This window comes from Prionailurus bengalensis, chromosome C2 (assembly GCF_016509475.1).
Source record: "Prionailurus bengalensis isolate Pbe53 chromosome C2, Fcat_Pben_1.1_paternal_pri, whole genome shotgun sequence".
NCBI lineage: Eukaryota > Metazoa > Chordata > Mammalia > Carnivora > Felidae > Prionailurus > Prionailurus bengalensis.
In genome coordinates this window covers 40,876,820-40,902,632 of record NC_057350.1, presented here as the reverse complement: position 1 = coordinate 40,902,632, position 25,813 = coordinate 40,876,820, and the positions used below count along the sequence as shown (strand labels likewise).

General features: G+C 38.7%; 1 protein-coding gene and 2 long non-coding RNA genes across 5 annotated transcripts in view; 2 read left to right on the top strand and 1 right to left on the bottom strand.

Moving 5' to 3' along the window:
• Positions 1 to 2,086: 2,086 nt before the first annotated feature.
• Positions 2,087 to 5,976, top strand: LOC122491326. The gene is made up of 2 exons (XR_006299333.1): positions 2,087 to 5,661; positions 5,901 to 5,976. It is a non-coding gene; the product is annotated as an uncharacterized LOC122491326 (long non-coding RNA).
• A 4,992-nt stretch (positions 5,977 to 10,968) lies between these two features.
• Positions 10,969 to 22,157, bottom strand: CC2H3orf38 (chromosome C2 C3orf38 homolog). 2 transcript variants are annotated; one of them, XR_006299330.1, is made up of 4 exons: positions 21,622 to 22,136; positions 19,115 to 19,353; positions 16,658 to 17,585; positions 10,969 to 11,767 (listed from the first exon to the last, which is right to left on the bottom strand). XR_006299330.1 is itself a non-coding variant. In XM_043593898.1 (3 exons), the coding sequence occupies exons 1-3, from the start codon at positions 21,746 to 21,748 to the stop codon at positions 16,905 to 16,907; spliced, it is 1,047 nt and encodes a 348-aa protein (XP_043449833.1). In that variant the 5' UTR covers positions 21,749 to 22,157; the 3' UTR covers positions 15,712 to 16,904. The 2 variants fall into 2 exon arrangements, 1 of the variants encoding a protein (XP_043449833.1); XM_043593898.1 differs by lacking the exon at positions 10,969 to 11,767 and having other exon boundaries at positions 15,712 to 17,585; positions 21,622 to 22,157.
• The window catches only part of LOC122491325, a 21,137-nt gene continuing 17,340 nt past the window's right edge, over positions 22,017 to 25,813 (top strand). For both annotated transcript variants that reach the window (XR_006299331.1, XR_006299332.1), the window contains exons 1-2: positions 22,017 to 22,126; positions 24,747 to 24,831. This is a non-coding gene — a long non-coding RNA (uncharacterized LOC122491325). The remainder of the gene's footprint in view (positions 22,127 to 24,746; positions 24,832 to 25,813) is intronic.

Genomic DNA, 25,813 nt, shown 5'->3' with positions numbered 1-25,813 from the left:
TGTCACTAAAGTGGCCCTCGTCAATGGCTTACCATTTAAACATTTGCTCACTTCTTCCTCCTGGAAATATTTTCTCAAGGGGCTTTTAGAACACCATCCTCCTTTGGTTTTCCTTGGCTTTAACCAGCCACTGTTTATCTATTTCTCTTACCAACTCCTCATTTCCCTGACCTCTTAACTTTGGAGGCATCCAGAAGTCTTTCCTCAGACTTCCTCAGTACCTAAATTCACACCTTGCTGGTCTCAGCCATTATCATGGCACTAGATAACATCTTTATGCTAATGATTTCCAAATTTATACCTTTGGTTGGAGTCTGTTCTCCAAACACACACTTTAGGCCTTCTTGACAGGTTTCAGACACTGCTTGAGAAAATCAAGGGGTATCATTATTTCACTGTCAACTGCAAACTTGATTGTCTCCACTTAGACATGTAGTAAATGTCTCAAATTAGCACAAACAAAAACAAACTCCTAGTCTTTCTCCACATCTCTCCTACCCCAGCTGGTCTCTCCTGCAGATGCTTGCATCTTCATTCATTGCAACTGCATCCTTCCACGTGCCCAGGCCAGAAACTCTGGAGTCCTCATTCTCTCTTCTCTTTGTCTTGCCAGCAGGAGATTCTGTCAGCTCTCCCAACAATATCTTGAGTCTGACTAATTCTCACAACCTTCACTGCCACTGCCATGGTCTAAGCTATCCATCTCTCCTGATTTACTGCAAATAGTTTAATTGGCCTCACTGCTTCCACCCAGCCTTGTGTCCTCACTCTTTCTCATTTCAAGGATCCTTTCAAAAAATCAGATCATACTACTCTGTTCAGAATCATCCAGTGGCTTCACATTGTGATTAGGGTGTAAACCACAATTCTCATCATAAACTTTAGGCGCTGGCTTTGTGCCCCCTCGGTACCTCTAATTTCCCACTACCCTGCCTCTTGCTCGCTGATTCACTCTAGCTATATTGGTCTTCCTGATGTTCCTCAAATCTGCTCAAGAGTTTTCTACTTGCTGTTCTACTTGGATAGCCACATCGGTCGCTCCTGTACCACTTTGTACTCTGCTTAAATGTTGCCTTCTTAGAGAAGTTTTCCCCACCATTCCATATAAAATATAACTTACTTTTTAATAAGCTCTCCCCTTTATAACTTAACTCTCTTGCCTATTTTTTACCAGTAGGACATGTCACCATCTAACCTTGTTATATTTTACATGTTTCTTTACTTTCCTACTACAATGTAAGCTCCATGAGGACTGAAATGTTTTTCTCTTTTGTTCACTGTTCTTTCATTCACCAAGAACAGTGCTTAGAGGGGTGCCTGGGTGGCTCAGTTAGTTAAGCGTCTGACTCATGGTTTCGGCTCAGGTCATGATGTCATGGTTTCGTGAGTTCAAGCCCCTTATTGGGCTCTGTGAAGCTGGCAGCTCAGAGCCTGCTTGGGATTCTTTCTCTCTCCCTCTTTCTCTGCCCTTCTACTCGTGCTGTCTCTGTCTCTCTCAAAATAAATAAACTTTTAAAAAAAATTAGTGCTTAGAAAACAGTAGGCACAGGATACATTTTTAATGAATAAATGACTTAATAGAGGAGTGAGTTAACATCGCATTCAAGAGAGGATTTTGTGATTGGTTGTTATTAGGCACACGGTTCTGTATAACATTTTCAGGTCAAATCATGTTTACTAATCCTGGAATAAAGCTCGGATTAAGAGATCTTTTAAAGTCCTATTGGTATCAATTATTAATAAATATTAGAGTCGGTGTTTTTTCTTTTCATTCCTAAATCATTGCTGAACTAGATGCATGTTGCGTCGTATATTTACCATTGCTATCATCTTCTAACTTGCTTCTCTACCTGAGTTATGGATATTGTATTCTAATCTATTTTACTAATGGCTCCCAAATTAACCTTTCTAGAGAGCACTCTAACAATTACTCCCTGGCTCAGAAGACGGCTGTGGCATCTCAGTGTCTAATGTAAAATCTCTCAAACTGGCCCTATCCCACCTCTACTTACTTTTCTACTACTTCTACTTCATCACCCTGCACTCCCACCAGCAGTCCTGCCTTTGTGGACATCAGCAGTCCTGCCTGTAAAGCTGCTCCTTTACCTCAGAGACAGGCACACATTTTGTGTTAAAGATTGGGTAACAAATGTTTTAGGCTTTGCAAGTATAGAGGAGGAAAACTCTTCCCTTCTTTCTTTCTGGGTACTTTAGGCTGGTCTATTACTCAAATGAAATAGATAAACAGGAGAAAAGCAAATTGAATTATGTATATATGAGAGCGCCATAAGAGTAGGAGGCCCACAGGCAGTCAGGCAATTGAGGCTTATATGCCATCCTGAGCTTAGGAGCAGTAAGTAGATGTCCCTAAAACTTCAAAGGGGAAGAGCAAATGTTTGGTAACCAACTGTCTGCCCTGCTAGACAGAGACAATGGGACACAGAGAGGAAGCTGATCGCCAGACCCTGCAGAGCTTCCCCCCCGCCCCCCCCCCCCCCACACCAAGTTTACCACACCTAGCCCAGATTCTTTGTAGTTAACTCTAGTGATAGTTCTCTTCCGGGACCAGGACTCATGAGATAGGGAGGGCTCCTGAGATTTGAAGGACTCCATACAAATCTGTTTTTTGCTCCTTTTCCTGCTTCTTTTCTCCTTGGACCTGCACTCCCACCTTACACATGCCTTGTAGTTATGTCTTACTTGTGAGAGTCAAGGGGTTCACGATTTCTTTAGAGGCTTCCAGCATACTAGATAACATCTAAGGAAGAACCGGGTGAGAACGACTGGAGGAGGCCACCCTGTGGGTATGCCAGACCAGCAGTGCTAGACATCTCAACACCAAGACCCCTGGCTCCAAGGAACTGGTGACTTACGAAGGACACCTGGACACTTGTCCTTGTTCTGACTGGTTTCTGGATACCTGACAGAACATGTACACCAGACCATTATCCTCAGTGGAAAACCCAGGCTCCAAGCAAAGACAAGACTCTCTCTCCTTTCCTTTCTGATTCTCCCAGACACTCTGTATCTGCAATCTCTCTATACATTAAATAAACTCTGGTCTCACTTCCTGCTAGCTTGCATTTGATTTCTATCTTGCATATAGCCCAGGACCCTCTTGGCTGGTCCCGTGGGGCCCCCTTTGGGTCCCCAGACCTGGCATGCCTACATCACTTCTAAGTTCCTTCAGGTGTTAAGAGGAACTTAAAACCTCTTCCTGAGTCCTTTGGGCCTTGGTTCACTTCAGCTCAATGGAAGCATGTAGATGCTAACATGGCACATTCCAGGGTGGCTTGTTCTGAACCCCTTCACAAACCATATGGTCTCTGTCACAACTACTCAACTCTGCCTTATAGAGCAAAACCAGCTCTCTGTTTTACATGGGTCTAAGTCCTGCTCTTCGTTTACAGTTCAATCTGTTCTGTGATCCATGAATGTTTCCATATTGTTAGAATAAACTGTGCTGTCTTCTCTTAAATTTTCTTCACATAAAAAAAAAAAAAATTGGCCATATTCTATACTTCTGTGTAACCTCAGTGCCCAGCATGACATCATGCCAATAATACTCAGCAATTGTTGTGTGCTTTCACTAATCATATTAACATTGACGAAGGTTACTCACATCACGTTAAACATTGCCACATAAAAATAAAACATTTAAACCTGCTATTTGACAACCTGTTGTGTGTATGCCGCTTATTTCTTTAATCTTGAAACACTTCCTCTTCCTCTTCCGCCACCCACACACACACACACACACACACATACTCTTATTTTAACATTTCTGACATTGGTTTTCTTACCTCTCTACATCCATTGAGAGTGATGCTGATTTTTAGCACCAAAAAGGTAATTGAATCAATGGTGCAGCCTATAACCAATGGAATCTTACAATGAGATAAACACAGAACATTTCAATTCTAATCAGAAAAAGAAAAAATTTCTCTTAGGAGTTTTGTTTTGATTTTTTGTATATGGTTTTGCTTTGAAATACTTTTTTTTTTAATGTTTATTTATTGAGAGAAAGAGAGACAGAGAGAGAAAGAATGTGTGCAGGCAAGTAAGTATAGGAGGGGCAGAGAGGGAGGGAGAGAGGGAGGGAGAGAGGGAGGGAGGGAGAGAGGGAGAATCCCAAGCAAGCTCCTTGTTGACATCAGGGCTCGATCCCACAAACTGTGAGATCATGACCTGAGCCAAAATCAAGAGTCGATACTTAACCAACTGAGCCACCCAGGGACCCCTTGATTTTAAATATTCTATACAGTACTCAGACTTTGTCCTAATATTTATTGTAGAAAATGTTAGTACATATCTAAAGCACAAATAAAAAGTGATTTTCCTCCCAAACATCTATCTGGGTCATGGAACTGAAGGCCAAGTTAGATGATATAAAGTCCTGCTTTTTAAACGTATTTGCTTGCATAGTCCCTAAAAGAATGTTCACAAACATTAACCCTTCCCAAATGCTGAGTCAACAACTGAAATATTTTACTATGTTATTAAATAGTTGAAACGAAGCAATCGCCATTATTTTAAATAAAATGTTAAATTCTTCAAAATGTATCCAACTTCATAGAATTCTATACCACCAATATCTATTTACATATTTACAAACAAGCTCCTGTTTATAGTTAGAGGTTTTACTTGTACTCCTCTAGTTTGTACTTTTTTTTTTTTTTTTAGTTTGTACTTTTATTCCAATTGTCTCACAAAAATTTATCCCAATGGGATGTACTGCTTAAAAGACTTTTTGATCACTGTATACTTCTAGGCAACAAAAATATGATCATAAATGTTTTAAAATTTCCCTATGATGTTTTAAGTGCTAACATTTCTATTAGATTGAATTGTCACAATTTTTAGTATTATGAAATTGATCAAACAACTAGTTCACACATTTTACTGGAGACACATAACTTAATGAGATAGGTTTACTGCTTGTAGAAGTCAGCGTCTGTGCTCAATTCTATTTTTTTATTTTTATTTTTTGTATATAAGCATGAGAAATCATGAATATATTAAGTAGTGAGAAATGAAATTATATCAGCCAATATTTTGAACATATTCCTACATAAGATTTGTACATTTTAATGTATATAAATTTTACATCAAAAGGAAAAAAAAATCAGATAGTGATTTATTGCCAACATGATTTTTACTGAATGACCAGATAAAAACTTAATTCGGTTTTTCTTTAATTTTATTGAAACCAAATAATTTTAAAGAAAGCTTAGCAGGGGCACTTGCGTGGTTCCATCGGTTGTGTTGGATCCTTGATTTCAGCTCAGGTAACGATCTCACAGTTGTGAGATGGAGCCCCATGTCGGGCTCTATGCTGACAGCACAGAGCCTGCTTGGGATTCTCTCTCTCCCTCTCTCTCTGCCCCTCCCCTGCTTGCGCTCTGTCTCTCCCTCTCAAAATAAACAAACATAAAAAAAAGTTTTAGTGAAAAAAAGAAAATGAAACTGTAATTCATCGAATGTGAACAAAAGAAAGTTTCAAGTTTTTTTCACTCCAGTACCAAAAAAGTTTCAAACTCAGTCTTATTTGGGTAGAAGGTAAAAGGAAATAATGAAATGATCTCTAACAAATTACCAGAATACAGGGACTATGAAAGGACAGAAAATAAGGGCATTGAATGGTTGATAAAAAAAAGTAAGGTGAGGGGCGCCTGGGTGGCGCAGTCGGTTAAGCGTCCGACTTCAGCCAGGTCACGATCTTGCAGTCTGTGAGTTCTAGCCCCGCGTCGGGCTCTGGGCTGATGGCTCAGAGCCTGGAGCCTGCTTCCGATTCTGTGTCTCCCTCTCTCTCTGCCCCTCCCCTGTTCATGCTCTGTCTCTCTCTGTCCCCAAAATAAATAAAAAACGTTGAAAAAAATTAAAAAAAAAAAAAAAGTAAGGTGATGATTTCAGTTAAATTGCCTGGGTGAAAAGGTGATTACTACTTTACAAAAGAAAAAACAAAACAAAACAAAACAAAAACCAAAATCAACCACTGAGGAGCCTGGGTGGCTCAGTCAGTTAAGCATGGGACTCTAAGGTCATGATCTCATGATCTGTGAGTTGAAGCCCCACATCCAGCTCTGTGCTGACAGCGCACAGACTGCTTGAGGCTCTCACTCTCCTTTCTCTCTGCCCCTACCCCACTTGCATGCTCACTCTCTCTCAAAATTAATTTAAAGATAAATAAATAATAAAAAAAAAAAAAACAGAATAAAGTCCGATCAGCACAAACTTTTAGTGTACAAATTGTTAAACCTCTGTTAAGAATGATCTATATTCTAGTAGTTTTATTTTTTTCCCACAATTCTGTTCCTCATTCTTATGGTCACAGAGAAAGAGGAAGCTTGTCACTATTCTAGTATTCTAAAAATAGGTATGTAATTTACAAAACTTCTGGTTTTTCTTCTTGATCCACACATAAAATTCTTTTTTAGTCATATACATTCTATCACAATAATCTTCTTACCTAGAGTCACCAGAAGAAAAATCTACCTCCGACAATGTTAAAGGGGTTTCCAACCTGTCCTTTGCATTCAGCTCCAGAAAGTATTCTTTCATGTTATGTTGCAGTATTTGGGTGTGGTTTTAAGTATGCCTCCAAACATATTATGTTTCTGTAGTAAACCAAGAAAATAACATTGGGGTGGGGATGGAGATTAAGCTCCAAAGAACTGAGCCATTTGCACAAGGTGTGCAATCCTAACACAACCTGATCTTGCCATTACAATTCACATTATTAATCTACAGAGATGTCTCTTCAAGACAATGGATAGACTGGCTGATATGCCACTTAAGCAAGGTACCTAAAGTCAAAGAAATGCCCTTTATGACGTTAACAATGTCTCAGAGAAATGTTTTAGTTTTTTTTTAATTATTTTTTTAAAAATGTTTATTTTTGAGAAAGACAGAGGGAGACCCAGAATTGGAAGCAGGCTCCAGGCTCACAGCTGTCAGCACAGAGCTGAGAAGGGGCTTAAACTCACCAACTGTGAGATCATGACCTGAGCAGAAGTTGGACACTTAAGGGACTGAGCCACCCAAGCACCCCTAGTTTCTCTTCTTATCTCAAAACCTCAGAATACCTTTCCTCCAAGTAGGAAGTATCAGAGGAAAAAAGTTTTGCAACTTTCTGCTCAGTTTTTCATACAGCATTATCAAAACCAGTATAGTCTCGTGATAAAATCTGACTGTATTTTATACTCCCGTCAACACTTAACTAACATATTGACGGTTTATTATTGATAACTGCTCTGTTAAGAAAGGGATGAGCTAATTGGCTTTTTAAATAACCCCTTTATTTACCTAACAACCACCTTCCCTGCTGTCCAAATAGCTGGTATACACTCCGTCGTTAAAGATTGTGAGGCATCCTTGTCTAGTCCTCACCAAAACTTATTTCCCAGTGTAATCTTGTTTTCTATACTCATGGGTTTTCAGGGATGAATAGAACAACCAGTTGCTAGGGACTTCTCACTCATATATAATACACATAATGCCAAATGATTCAGACACTGCACATCAGTGGTTCTGTCTGCAAAATACCCTCTGGAATACATGACAGTAATTGTTCTTCTATGTCGTTGGTCACTGAATGCTAGTTTTCTTTCTAACAGAACTTTTCCACTAGCTTGTTTTGTAATCTCTGATGATATCTATTAAATGTTGAGGCTGTTTTTACGGGCTACTCAGCAACGATGCCTGTTTTTAAATTATTACTTTCTGTTACAGATTTGATATTTGAACTGAGTCTTTAAGTTTAGACCCACGTGTAAGGTTTGCTTTATGGTTTTCAGAGGGTGGTGTGCATTATTCCTGAGGGTAATATCCGACAACATGATTCAGAAAACAAATTTAAAAACGGACATAATCATTAAGGCAAGAGACGTTAGGGGTGCCTGGGTGGCTCAGTCGGTTAAGCCTCTGACTTCAGCTCAGGTCATGATCTCGCAGTCTGTGAGTTCCAGCCCCGCACAGGGCTCTGTGCTGACAGCTCAGAGCCTGGAGCCTGCTTCAGATTCTGTGTCTCCCTCTTTCTCTGCCCCTCCCCTGCTCGTGCTCAATCTCTCTCTCTCTCTCTCTCTCTCTCTCAAAAACAAACAAACAAACAAACAAACAAACAAAAAAAGACGAGATGTTAAAACATGGTTTAGTGTCTAAGTGACAGATCTAAGGCAGGGTCCTACTAAGGGAGGAACTCTGGTGACAACCCAAAGTGAGGTGGCTTCCTGCCACCAAGCACCGAGTGGGCTGTGCCAGGTGTCTGAGACAGAAACTTGGTTTCATTTTAAGAGATGCAACTCTGAATGATACTTCTATAATTCTGAATTCTTCATTTTGCAGGATAAATTTTAAACTGGGATGTATTATTTTACACTTGGTCAGGAAAAATAGAATTACCCAAATTCATTTACCAGAGAAATCAATGTGCTTCAAAAATGAGGTGCAGCCGTTGATGGCGACATGTGAATATCTGACAGGCCATGCGCTCTTAACCAGTGGTGAATGGACTACCGGTCAAAAGTTCAGATATTCATCACCATCCTTCCTTATATGGTTCAGCTGAAATTTTAAAAACATCATACTCACAGAATCTCTTGCACAGCACATAGACTCTAATTCTGCATTCACATGATGACATGATAGTATTTGTTATGATTTTGATCACTTTTCAATGAGTCATTTTGTGAACTGGGGATAAGAGTATAAACCATAAAATGCAAATTTAGCCAGCATTAAAATTAATAGAGAAGTACAGCAGGGAAAATAAACACGGTTGACTTCATGCTGGTTGTGATAAACTGACCAACACAGTTCTTGTCATCACATAGGCATCTAATGATTGCACACTAACATAACACTATTAAAACTAAGATTTTAATTTACCTAGAAAACTTGGTAAACACGTGAGTTATGTGCATAAAATTTCCAAAATCGGTGTTATATGGAAAAAAAAATGTCTCCGTGCTTTTTTGTCTTTCTGAAACTGCCAACTAGTCACTGAGGATCACCATCGTTTTAGCGGCATTGCTCTAATCCAAAGGTCAGGGCTTCACCTACAATTCAGAGTAAGCACCAAAAGATGACAATGGTTACAGTAATAAGAAGGGATCAATGAGAGAGCAGAGAAAGCAATTTTCAGTAAAATAAATTCTTTTATTAAACACTAAACGTTACTCAATGTGAGTTAAACAAAGTAATAAAAGTGTAAGAAACTAGAACAAATACTTAAGTACCAAGTGTCTTCTGTTAAGATACCTGGTACATAGTAAGTGCTTGATAAATGGTTTACCAAATTGAAAGAAGACTGTTTAAGAGAGAAAAAAAAAACCACTGACACATTATTTAAATCAACTTTTTTCTCAGTCCTAAACTCTTGCTCTAGCTGAAGGCTGCTTGTAGAATTCAAATTATGACTTACTCTGCAATTCTCTTAGTTCCTATGAGTTCAATTTTATGATTGTTCTACTACGAGTTCCAGAATTAAAGTTCCTGACATGCTTACCTTTTCTATTGCTATCTTGTTTCTGTACTCTAAGCTCATTCTATTGTAACCCCATACTAACTACTCCAATCAGCACAGTCCGTACAGTAAAACCTCCTGTCTTTGCTCAACAATATTTTCCATTAAACTTCCTAGAATAACTTTTAATAACATTCTGAGCAGCACCCCTCCAGGGCCATGCTTCCTACAGAAAAATCCTATCCCAAATCTGCCACTCCTCTCCAATGTCACTCTTACATGTTTGCCAATTCCTATTACTCAGTCTCTTTGAAGGAATCATCTATATAGTATTTGATTATTTTATCAACATCCACGTTTCTACTAGAGGTTATTGGGAGTCTATAATTTGGTCTTCTGTCAACCACTTTGCACTTTTCAACTAAAACATGGAAATATATTTTGAACATATGTAACAGCAAAAAAGATTCACACAACAGTAGTTCAAACAACCTCAGCATTTCTAGTGATTAGAAAATAGGAAACTATTTTAAAGGCTTCATACTTTTTTCCTTTTCTATTCTAGATATGATGTGTAATACTTTCATCCTTTTGTTTTTCCCTCTGTAAATAGAAATACACCCACAATACACATATACTTATAAATGTGTATTTGTTAGGAAAAAATATAAAGTGTTTTCTCAGTAAGATTTATAAGCAAGAAAAATAAAGAATTTCTCCAACTTCAATGAACTACAAATTCCTTTAAAAGTAATATTACTTAGGGGCGCCTGGGTGGCGCAGTCAGTTGAGCATCCAACTACAGCCAGGTCACGATCTCGCGGTCCGTGAGTTCGAGCCCAGCGTCAGGCTCTGGGCTGATGGCTCAGAGCCTGGAGCCTGTTTCCGATTCTGTGTCTCCCTCTCTCTCTGCCCCTCCCCCGTTCATGCTCTGTCTCTCTCTGTCCCAAAAATAAATAAAAAACGTTGAAAAAAAAATTAAAAAAAAATAAATAAAAGTAATATTACTTAGTTGCTAGGAAGGCATACATTCACAAAACCATGTAACTTCAAAATAGCAGTTTAGATACATCTAATCTAACTGTTCATTTTTACATGTGAAGAAATTGAGATTTAGAGTTTAAATTCTTTCAAAATAAGGTAGTAGCAATAGTCAGACTAGAAATAAAGTGCAAGAAAAAGCACAGGCTTTGTAGTTTAAAAATTATACACACACACACACACACACACACACACACACACACACATGCCGGGGGGGGGGGACCCACAACAGAACTATGGACATTACTTAACTTTTGGGGCCTCCGTTTCATCTTTTACAAAAGCACATAGAACTTTAATAATCCTATCTAACAGAGTATTATTGATTGTATTAGAGTTCACATATCATTATTCAGAAAGATAACCTAGTAAACAAATATTTACTGAGCACCTAATACATATGTTAGGCATTGTCGTTAGCAGACAGGCAAAGGACCAGGAATACATGAGGCTCTGAGAAAGTATCACTTTTTCCTTTATATCTTTAATAAATATCAATTGAATACCCCATCTCTGTGCAAAGCAATGGAAATAAAATTAAAGTCAAACAGCTACAGTCCCTGCTCTCAGTTTAAAACCCAGCTGGGGAGATTAACAAGTTAGTAAATTAATATTTAAAGTGCTAAGACTGAAATAAACAAGGTGCTCTGATAAATATTAACAATAGGGCCCACTTAGAAGAAAACATTTAAGACAAATCCTCAAAGATAAAAATTAAGCAATCATGCAAAAAGCTAGAGAAAAATTATTCTAGATAATGTATACAAAACACCTAAAGAGAAAAAATGCTTAAGAAACTTCCAATTTTTAAATTATTCCAATCATAGCCCTTTTAATTCTATATTATCAGACTGCAACAACAAAAAAATTAAACTCCCAAGTATTTTGTATACAGACCTACCTCGACTTACAATGAGGTTATGGCCCAAGAAACATAGGTTGAATATACCATTAAGTTCAAATGTATTTAATAGGTTAGGAACTACTAAACATCTTATCTTTGCCTAGCCTAACTTAAATGGGCTCAGAATGCTTATATTAGCCTACAGTAGGGCAAAATCATCTAACACAAAGCCTATTTTATGATAAGGTGTTGAATATCTCATGTAATTTATTGGATACTCTATGAACATAAAAAACAATGACCATATGGATACAGAATGATTTGAAGTATATTGGTTGCTTACCCTTGTGATTGCATGGCTAACTGGAGGTGCAGTTCCCTGCCGCCACCCAGCACCTATTGTCCCCCATATCTCCAGCCTGTGAGAAGAACAAAATTCAAACTTCAAAGTACGGTTTCTACTGGGGTGCTTGGCTGGCTCAATCAAAGGAGCATGCAACTCTTGATCTTTGGGTTGGGAGTTCAAGCCCCACATGGGATGAAGAGATTAAATAAAACTTTAAAAAAAAGTATCATTTTTACTGAATACATTTTAATTTCATGCCTTCGTGCAGTTGAAAAATCCTACATCAAACTACTCTAAGTACTGTCTACTTGCCAATAAAAGCAAAGGGCTAAGTAAATACAGGACAAATACTAAGACTACTTAATAGCATCTGTTGGCTGGACCAAACAATCCATGAAAAATGAGTGAAAACAAACGTAGATGGTGATAAGAACCAAATTATAAAATCTGGACTTTATTTTGGAGGTAATGCAACACTACTGAAAATCTGAGCATGGAAGAGAGGACAAAAGCTGCACTTTAAGGAAATTTTAATGTTACAAATATGTAAAAAATATTAAAGAAATAAATTATTAAGTCAATATCTATGTAAAGAAATTCTACAGCAGCAGCTGAAATAGATCATTCCATGACTAACATGACTCTGGAGTTTATGGTTTAGTGTTTGGGGGGTACATTATATCTCACAGTAAATATAATACTTCATTTTATTAACTTTACTCTTGAAAGCGAGTGGGATAGGGGCAGAGAGGAAGAGAGAGAATTCCAAACAAGCTCCACGCCATCAGCGGAGAGCCTGACACGGGGCTTGATTTCATGAACTGTGAGATGATGATGTGAGCTGAGATCAAGAGTCGGACACTCGACAGACTGAGCCACCCAGGTGCCCCTAATACTCCATTTTAATATTGTTTTACTGAAGGACTACTGGAAAGGTTCAAACTAGAAAAAAATAAAGCTAAAAAGATTCAGTGCATTTTAAATATTTTTCTTCCAACCCTAAGTGGTCTATCAAAATATCCTATATTCTGTGTTGATATAATCAATATGATATAGCTAGGGCCACAGAGCTAAAATTTAAGCTAAGTGTTTTTTTCCTGAACCATACAAAAGGATATAATCACACCCTTCTGAAAAGGGCCTCAAGTAGTTCTCACCTTAAGATATTTAAACCCAGAGGGGCACATGGGTGGCTCAATGGGTTAAGCGTCCAACTCTTGGTTTCAGTTTAGGTCATGATCTCACCGTTTGTGAATTTGAGCCCCATGTAAGGCTCTGCACTGGCAGCACAGAGCCTGCTTGGGATTCTCTCCCTCTCTCTCTGCCCCTCCCCTGTTCACACGCTCTGTCTCTCTCAAAATAAATAAACTTAAAAAATGGGGAAAAAAACGATATTTAAACCAAGAAACTGAAATTTAACATGCAAAGTTTAAATAAGTAATCTATTATTATTTTATCTTCTGCTTGATTCAGGGATTTATAAATTGTAGATGCTCCATAAATATATGCCAAATAAACTTGAAGAGAACCCAAATGCAGAAAGTCTTATTTCCCAGCACTTGCAGTTGTGCTATCTGCATTCAAAGTGAGTATATACGAAGATTATAAATAGGGTGGGGTGAGGGGAGGCGAGAGGGAATGGTGTAAGGTGAGACCACATATACAAGCCCTTTGGAGGAAATGATCCTATTTTTGAAATCCTTCATCAAAATTGGCAGTATACAATCATTACTAAATAAACATCTTAGGACAACTTTTTGTAAAGATCTAGAGAATTTTTTTAATACTTTTCACATTTTTCTCTCACAATTTCTCTGATGTTCATTAAATTTATCTTGCCAAAATAAAACGAATTCTGAATATTTTTGTTTCAATTGACAGTAATTCAGTGGGTTTTGTCTTAATATCTGACATTTTTTGAAAAACAAAATCTGGGGCGCCTGGGTGGCGCAGTCGGTTAAGCGTCCGACTTCAGCCAGGTCACGATCTCGCTGTCCTTGAGTTCGAGCCCCGCGTCGGGCTCTGGGCTGATGGCTCAGAGCCTGGAGCCTGTTTCCGATTCTGTGTCTCCCTCTCTCTCTGCCCCTCCCCCGTTCATGCTCTGTCTCTCTCTGTCCCAAAAATAAATAAACGTTGAAAAAAAAAATTTTTGAAAAACAAAATCTACAAATTATCCTTTCATTCAAAAAGATTTAGTCCTCCAGCTTAGGGACTCTGGCAAAGGGCACAAAATTTTCTAAAAATAATTTTAGTATCCAAGAATAACCTGAGAGAATACAACTATTATTAGCAGGATTTCAACTTGAAGTTATAAGGATCCCTATAGGATTCACAGATGTGCTTTGGGGAAACCCAAAAACTCACTGAAATAATGCAAAAATTGTGATATATATGCAAACACATCTTTTTCTGGGGAGAAAGAACATACAGTTCTCATTTTTCAAAACTTGATGGCCACTAGCCACAGCCCAAATTAAGAACTAGTGAAGAAAATGGCACCTAAATTTGTGAATACAGATGCTAATAAAAAGGTTAAAGTATAGTTTTCATTCACTTTTATCATCTAGCCATAAGAGCCATTTTGTTAAAACACAATATTGCTGATTATGTTTTTAATTAAACCATTTCTTTAAAAACTTTTAAATGTTTCTTTGAGAGAAAGAGCAAGCAGAGAGGGGCAGAGAAAGAGGGAGACACAGAATCTGAAGCAGGCTCTGAGGCACAGAGCAGGCACAGAGCCCTATGTGGGGCTCAAACCTATGAATTGTGATATCATGACCTAAGCCAAAGTCAGATGCTTAACTGAGCCACGCAGGCGCCCCCAAGCCACTATTCTTTAAATCTTTTTCTGGTGCTATTACAATTTCTTACAGGCACTGGGTAACTAGCCTTTCTTTAGCATAAGAATACTACCTTTCCGAAAATATAGGAACATTTCTTATGTTGGCCATTTGCAAGTTAATTTCATAAAATAGAGATGGCTTCTATTATTTGGTATTTTAGTTAATAAGACTCATGTAATTTTTTTTTTTTTGGCATTCTAGATACTAATAAAAAATCCCAATGTAAATTACTTTAAGCTATATTAACAAGAACAGGTACTTGACGTATGCCCTATTATTAGGCTATGGCAAATCAGTCTACAGTAAATAAAGCCCAGCGGCCCCCCTTGCTTGACTATTCAATTACTATGAAATATGTGTAGAGTGTTGTATTCTTTATTACTTCACTCCAACAACTTTCACACTCCAGCTGAGGGTGAAATGAAGCAAAAAAGACCAAAAGCTGGGGTCTCTGCCATTCCCTAACATAAACAAAACAAATGGATGGTAGCAAAAGTAGAGTTCAATCTGCACTGTGCTTTGGGACTTTCTCCAAGACCTGACCAAACTTTAAACCTCATGAATAAATTTCAAGAATCTCCAGGTCTTCTTTCTCTGAACAGAAGAGTATACACTTCACCTATAATGGTTAGGGCCTTTCAGTTTATCCCATTCTGACCCCTGGGCTTTTAAATTGAGTAAATTTTAAAAGGTTAAAATTTCCCCCAAATCTGAGTTAGCTTGGATCCTCAAAGTTTCAGTGTATCCATGTATGAAATTCAAACAGATGAAATGATCAAAACACCACCAGTGATAAGAACCAAAGACAAAATCTAGATGCAGAAAAGTCTTCTACAAAGTATGTAAGCTTGTCTTGCTCATTCCTTTACCCATTCAGTTAAACATTAGGTCCTAGTGTGTTGCCCAGCTGTGGGGATTCACAGAAAATAAATCATAATTCCAATCCTCAAGTGAGAGAGTCTGTCAGGAAGATTTCAAATTTCCAAGATTGATTAAAAGAACATACAGGAAAAAAAAAAAAAAAAAAAAAAAGAACATACAGAGACTGCAACCTTACTTGAGCATTACACGAATTCAAAAAAGTAAATACTGAAGGTAGCTACAGGCAACTTCGGCCCATCCTGAGCATCTATAGTAGTATTTCTGCAGTACTCGACATTACGCCACAAAGAAAACAGATGGGAATATTTTTTAATTTTATCCTTTACTTAGGAAATTTATTGAGTACATGTTATAATGATACTCTATACTTAAAGGAGAAAACCATAACCTGTCTTTAAACAATACACTATTCTTAGAGCAGACCAGGGATTTGCCTCCTTTATTAAGTTCTTATTTTAAGACGTATCAATTTGTACTCCTCATAAAGGCATGGCATTAAAAAAAAAAAAAAAAAAATGAGTTTGTTCCTCTTGCTTCCAAAATTTCTTATTACCGTAGGTGATCATCAGAAGAGTTAAAGGTAAAAATTTACCATGTACAGCACATCATCACAAAAATGCCCAGCTCAATTTTTTCCATATGGAAATTTTGTAAATTAAAATTACTAACTAAATCCAAGATCAGCAAATAGTTGCCAGGTGATGAAGAATTTAAGCCCTAAAGCAACTAAGTAATTAATCTGGCAACTTAATCTTGTAATTCAAACCTTGTATTAACAATTTGGGGGTGAAAAATCCTAATAATTTTAATTTATGATGTGGGAGTATATATATGTATATAATAGATATCCCACATTTTAAATTTATGTATGTGTGTTTTGTGTTTTATGCTTTTGTCACCTCTTCCAAGATCAAGCAAGAGGAAAACAGTAAAGGAACTGGGCACACCTCTTTAAAAATTTCAACAGTATGGGTTCCTCTACACGGTACTACAATAAATGCTGTATAAAACTGTTAGCTGAAGGCTTTGATCAGCTTGGACTACTATAGGTAACTTTTGAAAAATGTTCCTCAAATTTTAAAAAGGGAAAGTAATTTTTTATCTACCTGCTAAATTATTGGACTTTTTCGTGAGAATGTTATTCAAGTTTCCTAAAATGATAACTTTTGAGTTTACATTAAACCTCTCTCATATGAAAAGTACAGATATTAGAATACTAAGTAAAATGAAAGTATTACCTGGTTTCTAAGGCACACCGTTAGTTATACCATCTAAAGTGGGATTTATTTGATGAACTGCATTAAGCTTTCAGAACATTGGCTGCAACTCAGGTAGAAAGAGGCAAGTATTCACATAATATATTAGTCTGTAGTCAAGAAAGATATTTCAACTAAAATATGTCAATCCTCCCATCTGAAATCACTTAAACATTACTGATGTGATATTTGGAAGAGTTTCTGTATTTTTTAGACTGACATACAGTGCTCAATGCTTTAGAGGGTTGGGTAAACTCAGTTCTCTTTTGTTCAACAATGCCTCATCTCCACTGCATAAAGCTTGGTCTCCAGTTCCACTATCCAATGCCTGCCTTACATCAACTTGTATTTCGTTGGTACCACATGAAGTAATTACGTTATAAAAGCTCTCTAGATCACCAGGTTCGAATGTAATAGCTGGTTTCATTAATGTTCCAGGAGCAAGAGAACCCTCTCCAATAATTCTCAGGTTGATAAATTTGATTTTCCAAGTATTTTCCACAAAAGGGCAGCGTATGAGTCCAAATATTTGTTCAAAAATGCCCAAACAAGTGTTCCCTCGGTGGACAGTCCCAGCAACTCCAACCATAACTAGACCATGGGGAGAAGAAGCACATTTCAGTCCACTGGCATCTAGATTGGGACTGAGAAAAAGATACTCTTCTTTCACTAGTGACAGCAGACGAAGGCTTACAATTTCTGCTCCACAGTAGTCTATCACATTTTGTTCAGAGGTGTTGTAATAAAACCTAAGCTTGACATCGTGCCAGAAGTGCTGTGGCCCCCATTCATCTTGAGGTGGTCCCAGGAAAGGATTCTGAGAATTAAGAAGTTCAAAGAACCAGTGACAGAATTCTTCTCCTAATCGACGAAAATCAACTTTTTCAGCTTTCTTATCTTCTTTTTCCGGCTGATTAAGATAAATAAAATATAAAATAAAACAAAGGTTAGTTCTCGTATTTTTTTTCTATCTGGCCCATTTTAGAGGTAAATTTGAGTATACGGAGTACAGCAGAAGCTAAACGAACTACAGGTGAACCCACTGAAACCATCATGCAAAAAGTCAAGTGTTTTTCCAAAAAGGGGAAAAATCATTTTACAATTTCCCAGCTTAAACATATGAAAATTCAGCTAAGAAATTAAGGTTAATAAAGCCTCTCAAAATATCAGCATGAACAGTCAATAATGATTTATGTAAGCATTTTCTCTTATATGTGGCAGCGGTTTCACAAATGTCTGTCAAAACCTTCAAACTGTATGCTTTAAATGCATATGCTGTTGCATTTAAACTACTACAATATCGTAGATAATAAATGAGTATTTTCACTATCTTTAAACAGACAAATCTAATATGATTGAAATACATTACTTTTTAGGATTGGGATTAATTTTATATTGTTATTTCTCTTTTTTTCAAAGAAAATGTTATTGCAAAAAACATACCTGAGAGGCTAGATTTTATTCATCTATGTGTTTCAGAGTATAGTAACTCATTTTGATGGTAAGAGATCTTGTATTGACAGAGCATCTTTGATTGAATATATTACGCTCTGTGCTTGGCACTTATATTCTATTTCCTTCTATCTTCATGAACCTTGTGACATAGAAACTATCATATGTGGGCTTTATAGATAAAGTAAACAGGGCTCAGAAAGGTCAAGTTACTTGCTGAAGTTCACACCTAGCATATGGCACACCCTATTTTTAAGTCACATCCGTATGATTTCAGAGTTGGCATCCTTTCTAAGCAAATTAAAAAAGGTTAGATTCTTTCCTAATATGAAAGCAAATACCTCTCACTGTAAAACTTCACTGATTCAAAGTTTGTAGTTTAAACTTTATAAATTACCTAGCATTCATACAATCAGCATTTAAATATTCACACAGTATCTAAAACATACAGTGGAGATACAAAGAAATAGAAACAGCCAATGTGAGCTAAAGGAAATTATTACAAGAGGATTTTTCCTAGCTAAAAAAAAAAAAAAATCAAATTTAAAAAATATTTAAGTTTTTCTCATGGAATTTACAATCTAATATCAATTTAATATCAAAGAAAGTCTTCAAAATGAGAAAGGGCTATAATAGCATTCTTTTAAAGTGAACAAAAACATTAGAGAATCAGAAGCTAAATTAAAATTAAATGGAAACTGCGGTTTATCCACTCTCTTTACAAATCCAATAGTCTTCATTTGATAAAGTGATAAAAGCATTTTTCCCTCATAAATCAATACAATCTTTTATGTACATTACTAAATGTCAAAAATATTTCCTTTCTTTAGGTGCTTTATTTATCTTCCTCTAGGATGCAAAGGATATGGAGTAAAGCTAAAATTATAAAAAACAAAATAGTATTAGCCATGTTCCCAGTGATCTAGGATTATCTACAGAGTTTAGACAGAACTATGACTTAGGGTATAACTGTAAGATCTATTTTACCTGTTGAAAGAGTCTCATGTCCTCTGTCTTAACTGGCTCTGGTGTTTCCTTCAATTTCGGCTGTAACTGCCTTTTCCAGTAATCCTTCGCATGCTGAATAAGATTGTGTTTTTCAGTAGCTGGAGGTATAATAACCCCCTGTGTTGCCAAGTACTTAAATATGACTTCCCGGTGGACTTTCTTACGCCTCAAAAGCTCTTCTACACTTTGACTGTACACTAATATTGCACGAATGGCATCTGGAAGGAAATAATAAAAATTAGTAGAAAACCCTAAGTCATGTAAATCGGTCCAAGGTCAGCAGAAACCCTATCAAATAATATTTATAAATTCTTGTCATGGCATTGCTTTGGCATGAGATGGTTATTTTAACAAAACCAAGAAGTGGGGAGCACCCGGGTCAGTCAGTTAAGCATCTAACTCTTGGGTTTCAGCTCAGGTCATGATCTCACGGTTCATGGGTTCAAGCCCCATGTCTGGCTCTATGCTGACAGCGCAGAGCCTGTTGGATTCTCTCCTCTCTCTCCCTGCCCCTCCTCTGCTCACACTCTCGTTCTCTCTCAAAATAAATAAATAAACTTAAAAAAAAAAAACAGGAAGTGGGTTGTCAAGTTTGGGGTTTTAAAAATAATTTTCTTGGGGCGCCTGGGTGGCTGAGTCAGTTAAGCGTCTGACTTCGGCTCAGGTCATGATCTCGTGGTTCGTGGGTTTGAGCCCTGCCTTGGGCTCTGTGCTGACAGCTCAGAGCCTGAAGCCTGCTTCAGATTCTGTGTCTCCCTCTCTTTCTTCCCTTTCCTTGCTCGTTCTGTCTCTCAACAATAAATAAATGTTGAAAATAAATAAATTAAATTAAAAAAATTTCTTTATGCTTTAAACTCCCCTACCTAAACTTATTTACCTCTTCCTTTCACTTCTCGTAAGATAGTAAAATTTTTGCATTTTCTTTTAAATGACATGGTTTAAGCAAAAAATGGAGCCAGAGAAAAATTTTTTTTTTCTAAGAAGGCCAATGGACCTAAATTCATTTATAATCTCTAACATAGGTAAAATTACAGTATTTTAGATATGCAATGACTTTTAATCTCCTCACTCTACAAATAATGAAAGCTGAGGATATATGAGGTATCAACAATCATGCTTCCAAGAAGTGGCAGAACTAAGACTTGGGGCAAGCAGCATGAGCATCATCTGGGAGCTTGTCAGAAATGCTGAATTTCTGGGGCCATCCCGAAACTACTGAATCAGAGTTTGCATTTTCACAAGATCCCTGAGGGACTGAGTCACAGGCACGGTAGTTTGAGAAGCTCAGGTGCAGAATATGAGCCCAGAGTTAAGCAAATCTTCCATTTTTGGAGATACTGTTAAACCTGTTTTCCAAACTTCTATTTTCTTCCTCTCCAACAAGTATCTTTTCAAATCATTTAACATCTCTTTTCCTTATTTACTTTTAGATCCACCATCAATTAAATCCAGCATTTTTATCTATCAATTTTAAATTCACACTCACCCTGTTTAGGTGTGAGTAGCATGTGAAATATTTAAATGCTGAAGAACTACATATAAGTCTAAAACTATGTGCAGTCTAAAGTCTTAGGAATTTCTTCTTTTAATGTTGATGGCTCGAAGTTTCAAGTGAATGATTTCTTTAAATGGAAATGTAAATCCGACTTAAAAGCAGAGCAACACAGTTTTAAAAAGCACAACCTTTTGTAGATATTGAAGTCATACTAACATAGCAGTCTGGAATTTTCACATTTTAAAGTAAAATTCAGCAAATTTAAAATAAAGCTCTCCAGATGATATACCAAGCGAAATAAACACTTAAGCTTCTTGATTACATTTTTATGTGGAGTAGTTACAAATCAGGCTTAATATTAATAACGCTCAAATCTACCGAAATGTTTGTTTGGCTCTGAAAATAATGTATTCCTATTGCTCAAAATCATCTCAGAAAAAAAAAAAAACTGGATCCAAAAAGAGACACGGATTCAAACGATCTGCTCTTTTATTACAGCAGCTGTTTTACCTAGGAAACTGAAAGTGTTTAAGATCTCCTCCCGCAAGCTCGGAGAGACAAACATGAGCAGCAGCTGACTCCTCGGCTCACCAGCTAACACTCCCCAGCTGAATCGAGACGCAAAATGGAAAACACGCTGGCTCCCCGGAAATTTTGAAAAAAAAAACGACTATTCACGTACACTTCAATTCTCGAAAAAAATAAGCATATGCCCCTAACACCCAACACATAAAACCTGGAAGCTGCGCCGTTTCCAGTGCCATCACCTCCCCCAGGGAGCTGGCGGGTCAGTGCCACCTGAAGGTGCGCGGAGGTTCCCCGGCCGCGGAGCAGCGGCGGTGGCTGACTCTCGAGAGTTCCGCCTCAGCCCGGTCCGGGCCCCGTCGCGGGGCGAGGTCTCGCACCTTCTCTATTCTCAGGCTCCCGCCACCTGGGGTCTGGATGAGGCCTCGGGAGGGGCGTCCGCTCTCGCGGAGAAGTCAGCACTTACCTTGGCGGTCCTCGGGCTGCACCAGGCGGTTGGTGATGGTGTCGCACAGGGCCATGATATCATCGTTGTCTAGTAGGCCGAGCAGGTTACGACAGCCCTCCATCTCTGGGTAGCTGAGCCCGGACATCTCGGCCCCCAAAAATGGGGGGGGGGGGGAGGGGACGACCCAGCAACGTCGTCCTTTCAGGCCCAGCAGGCCGGCGCCTAGGCAACATATACCGGAAGTGCCTTGCCTGTTGTTCGCCGCCAAAGGGCCTCGGGTGTTCCAAACGCCTGGGCGGAAGTGATTGCCAACAAGGTCAGTTCAGGAAATGTGGTGTTCCGACTTGTCGTTCCGGGCTGGACAGGACGGAGGGGACTTCGACGGATCTCACTTTAGGGAAGTACCGCGTTTGCACGGAGAACAGCGATCTTCCCTGAGGGATCTGGTTGCAGAAAGAGAAGCCCTGAGCTCTTCAGGAGTCCATCCTCCAAAAAAGCGGCTGGGAGGGCTGCGCAGGTGCAGGTGCGTGGAAAGCGGGTGGCGGTCCCCGCGCACGACGAGCTCCCGTGATGCCGCGGGGCCGGCCAATGGAGGAGCCTGCTGCCCGCCCCTGGGCCTGACCCCCGGGAGCGCTTGAACGTCTTCTGCGGCCAATTCTGAGTTGGGTGCACCTGTAGTTGGTATTCTTAACTTACATAGTACAGTGTTAAAATAATTCGCTTTTGTTTCGCATTATACTGTGAATAGTTAAAATCACCTATCCTATGTCAAGCCCTCTTGATTTCCTAACAATCTGCGATCGGCTCTTGCTTCCATTCCGGTCCTCGCCGGCTTGGTTTTAGGCGATTCTGTATCGCGAGCAGTTTTAAGGTTGAGGATTCTGGAAGTCAGGTTACCAGGGTTTTACTCCGCCATTCACTAACTGTGACCTCGGACGCGCTTCTTGGCTTCTTCGTCCCTCAGTTTCCTATCTCGAAACGGACCTAGTAGAGTTAGCTACCTCGAAGGGTTGGGGGAGGGGAGAGGGGTGAAGGGCGGTGCCTGGCACCTAGAAAGAACTCAGTATATAGTAGCTGTTTATTACTGTTTGGCAGCAACTCGCATTCACTCGAGGGAAACATGTTCTGCTAGACCGAGCCCGATGAGGAATCAGACTTAACACCTTGGCTCTATCTCCTTCCATATTTTAGGCATATTTTAGATTTGTTAATATTTCATTAGAGTATTGCCACTTAGTAGATGAAATACACATATCTTCAGATACACGTGAGCAAATTTAACCTTTTAAAAATATCACAGTTATATATCACTTGTAAAATATACTGTAAATGTAGTGTAGGCATTCAGAGCAAGGCTAATTTGCTAGTGTGTGTTTTGGGGTATCATTGACTCAACAGATAAAAATTCTTCATTTTTCATTAAGTATTAAAGAGTGCCTACTATGCTACTATTTGAAGATTCAGAGAAATGTCAAAGTCCCTTCTTTTAAGGAGGTTTTGGGAGTGTTGCAAGTAGATGACATTCTAGCTGGAGGAAGTAGACAGTAAACATGTAAGAAACTATATTCTGTGCCAGGACCTGCTATGGAGAAAAATATATCTAAAGGAGGGGGATGGAGAGAATGTTGCTATTTTATACAGGCTGTCAAGAAAGGCTTCTCTAAGTAGTATTGAAAGAAAGATCTGAGGAACTTGAATGGACCACAGAAGAGTGTTGTAGGAAGAAACAACATTAGAGGTTCCAAGGAAGAAGCAGAATGCTTGGTGTGTAGGAAAGAGGCCAGAGTGGCTTATACAAGGAGGAGGTGGTGAGGTTAGAGTTGCAGACGAGATTGATCTAGAGAGCAAGGTTTCTCAATCAAGGCACTAGTACCATTTTGGGCAGGATAATTCTTTGTTGTGGGGGCTGTTCTATGCATTGTAGAACGCTTAACAGCGTCCCTTGCCTCCACCCACTAGATGCCAGTGGCATCTCCTCCCCTCAGCTGTGGCTACCAAAAATATCTCCAATTTGCCAAATGTACCCTGGAGGACAAATCACCACCCCCAGTTGAGAACCACTGATAGAGACCACCTGTCCAAAAATACTTTGAGATAATGATGAGATAACATCCAGAATGAGATGTTCTGGATCTGTGTTGTTCAGTACACTACCCATCAGCCGCGTGTGGCTGTTGAGTGGTTGCAATGTGGCTAGTACAACCGAGGCACTGAATTTTCAGTTTTACTTGAATTTTGATAGCCACATGTGGCTAGTGGATACTGTATTGGATACTGCAGATCGAGAGCCTTGCAGGCCATTGTGAGGACTTTGGCTGTTATCTTTTACCTCTCTGTCTTCATTTTCTGTTATTCTCTCAATCTCTCACTCCACACTAGTCACGGTGGTCCCCTTGCTGTTTGTCCCTTAAACTTGCCGTGTAGGTACTTGCCTCAGAGCCTCTGCTCTTGGTGTTCTTCCTGGCAGATTTTTCCCTGAGATACCTGAATGGCTTTCTTTCTCTTAACTTCATTCAGGTCCCTGCTCCAAAGTTGCCTTATCAAAATAAGATAAAAACAGAGAGGCAGGCAAACCATAAGAGACTCTTATATACAGAGAACAAGCTGAGGGTTGCTGGAAGGGTGTTTGGTGGGGCGATGGGCAAAATGGGTGATGGGTATAAAGAGGGCACTTGCTGGGATGAGCACTGGGTGTTCTATGTAAGTGATCAATCACTAAATAATACTCCTAAAATCATTACTACACTATATGTTAACTAACTTGGATTTAGATAAAATTTAAACGTTAAAAAAAATTTAATAAAAAAATAAAATAAAAATTAAAAATAGCAATAAGAAAATCAGCTTATTAAATAAGCCTTCCTTTATCACCCTGTTTAAAATCATCATCAACAATGCCATGCTTACTTCTATTTTCCCCATCCACTTAAGTTTTCTCCATAGCACTTATAACACACTATATGTTGCCCTCCAGTAGAATGTGTTCTGTGAGCCAGGGATTTTTATTATTTTTTTTTATTGCCTATTACAGAACCTGGCACATAGTAGGTATGCAATAAATATTTGTTGAATAAATGAATGAGTTGTAAAGGCTTTGGAGAATTTTAAACTGACGAATGGCATGATCTGACTTGCTTCGACAGGATCTTTTTGGCTACTGGTGTGAAGAACAGACTGAAGAAAGGCAAAGGTAGAGGCAGGGAGCCCAATTAGGAGACAGTAGTCCAGGTGAGAGATGCTGGTGGCTGGAGGTAGAGTGGGAAACTTGATAATGGGTTCGGGATAACTGCAAGATTGGGTTTGGGTAATGAGCTGCCATTTGCTGAGAGGAGGAAGTCTGGGAGAAGGAGGTTTTAATTGGGAAATGAGTTACCAAGAGATCAGGCTTTCTGGAGAAAGTGGTGATGCCTAAGAAGATAACGCAAAGAATGAGGGGTGGGACAGAAAGAGGGTGAAGAATTACAGGTGAAGGGAGCAGTAGTGAAAAATGCACAAATAAAACAGCACGGCTATTTTTGTCTAGAGCCAAAGCCAGTACAAGAACCATGACCTGAAGAGAAATTTAGTAAAACTGTTAACAGTTAAGGGCTCAGCACTGGGCCCTTCACCTACTTAATTCTTACAACCTTGCAAGAATAGCTCTCCTCTTTTGACATATGTGGGAGTCTGAGCTCAGTGGGATGCACTTAATTGCTTAAGGCTCCACAACCATAAACTATCATGCTGGAATTTGAATACAGTTGGTCCCCACATCTCTTTGAGCTGCTTCCATTAAATCACATTCTGGTAGTTTTCACTTACTGAATACTTTTTGAGAAAAAAAATAAGAAGGTTTTCTAGATTAGAGTGGCTTGGGGGGGGAGGTGAGATCTTAGTATTACAATATCTATTTCACCCAACTGTAGTTATTTAAGTACCTATTAATAGGGGACCTTCTTTAAATGTCCTGGACATCAAGAGTTTCTAAGAATGCTCTATGAATTTAAGGGGGAATAGTTTACCTTCTGGGGAAATATGAAGCAGCTTGATGCCTTAGATCTGTGGTTTTTAAACCTTAGCATCATTAGAGTCACCCAGAGGACTTGTTAAACGACAGACTGGTCCCTCAACTGACCAAAATTTAGCATTTGTAACAGGTTCTTAGATGATGCTGATTTTGGTGCTCCCAGGACCCAACTGTAAGAATAAGAATCACTGCTAGTAGAAGAAA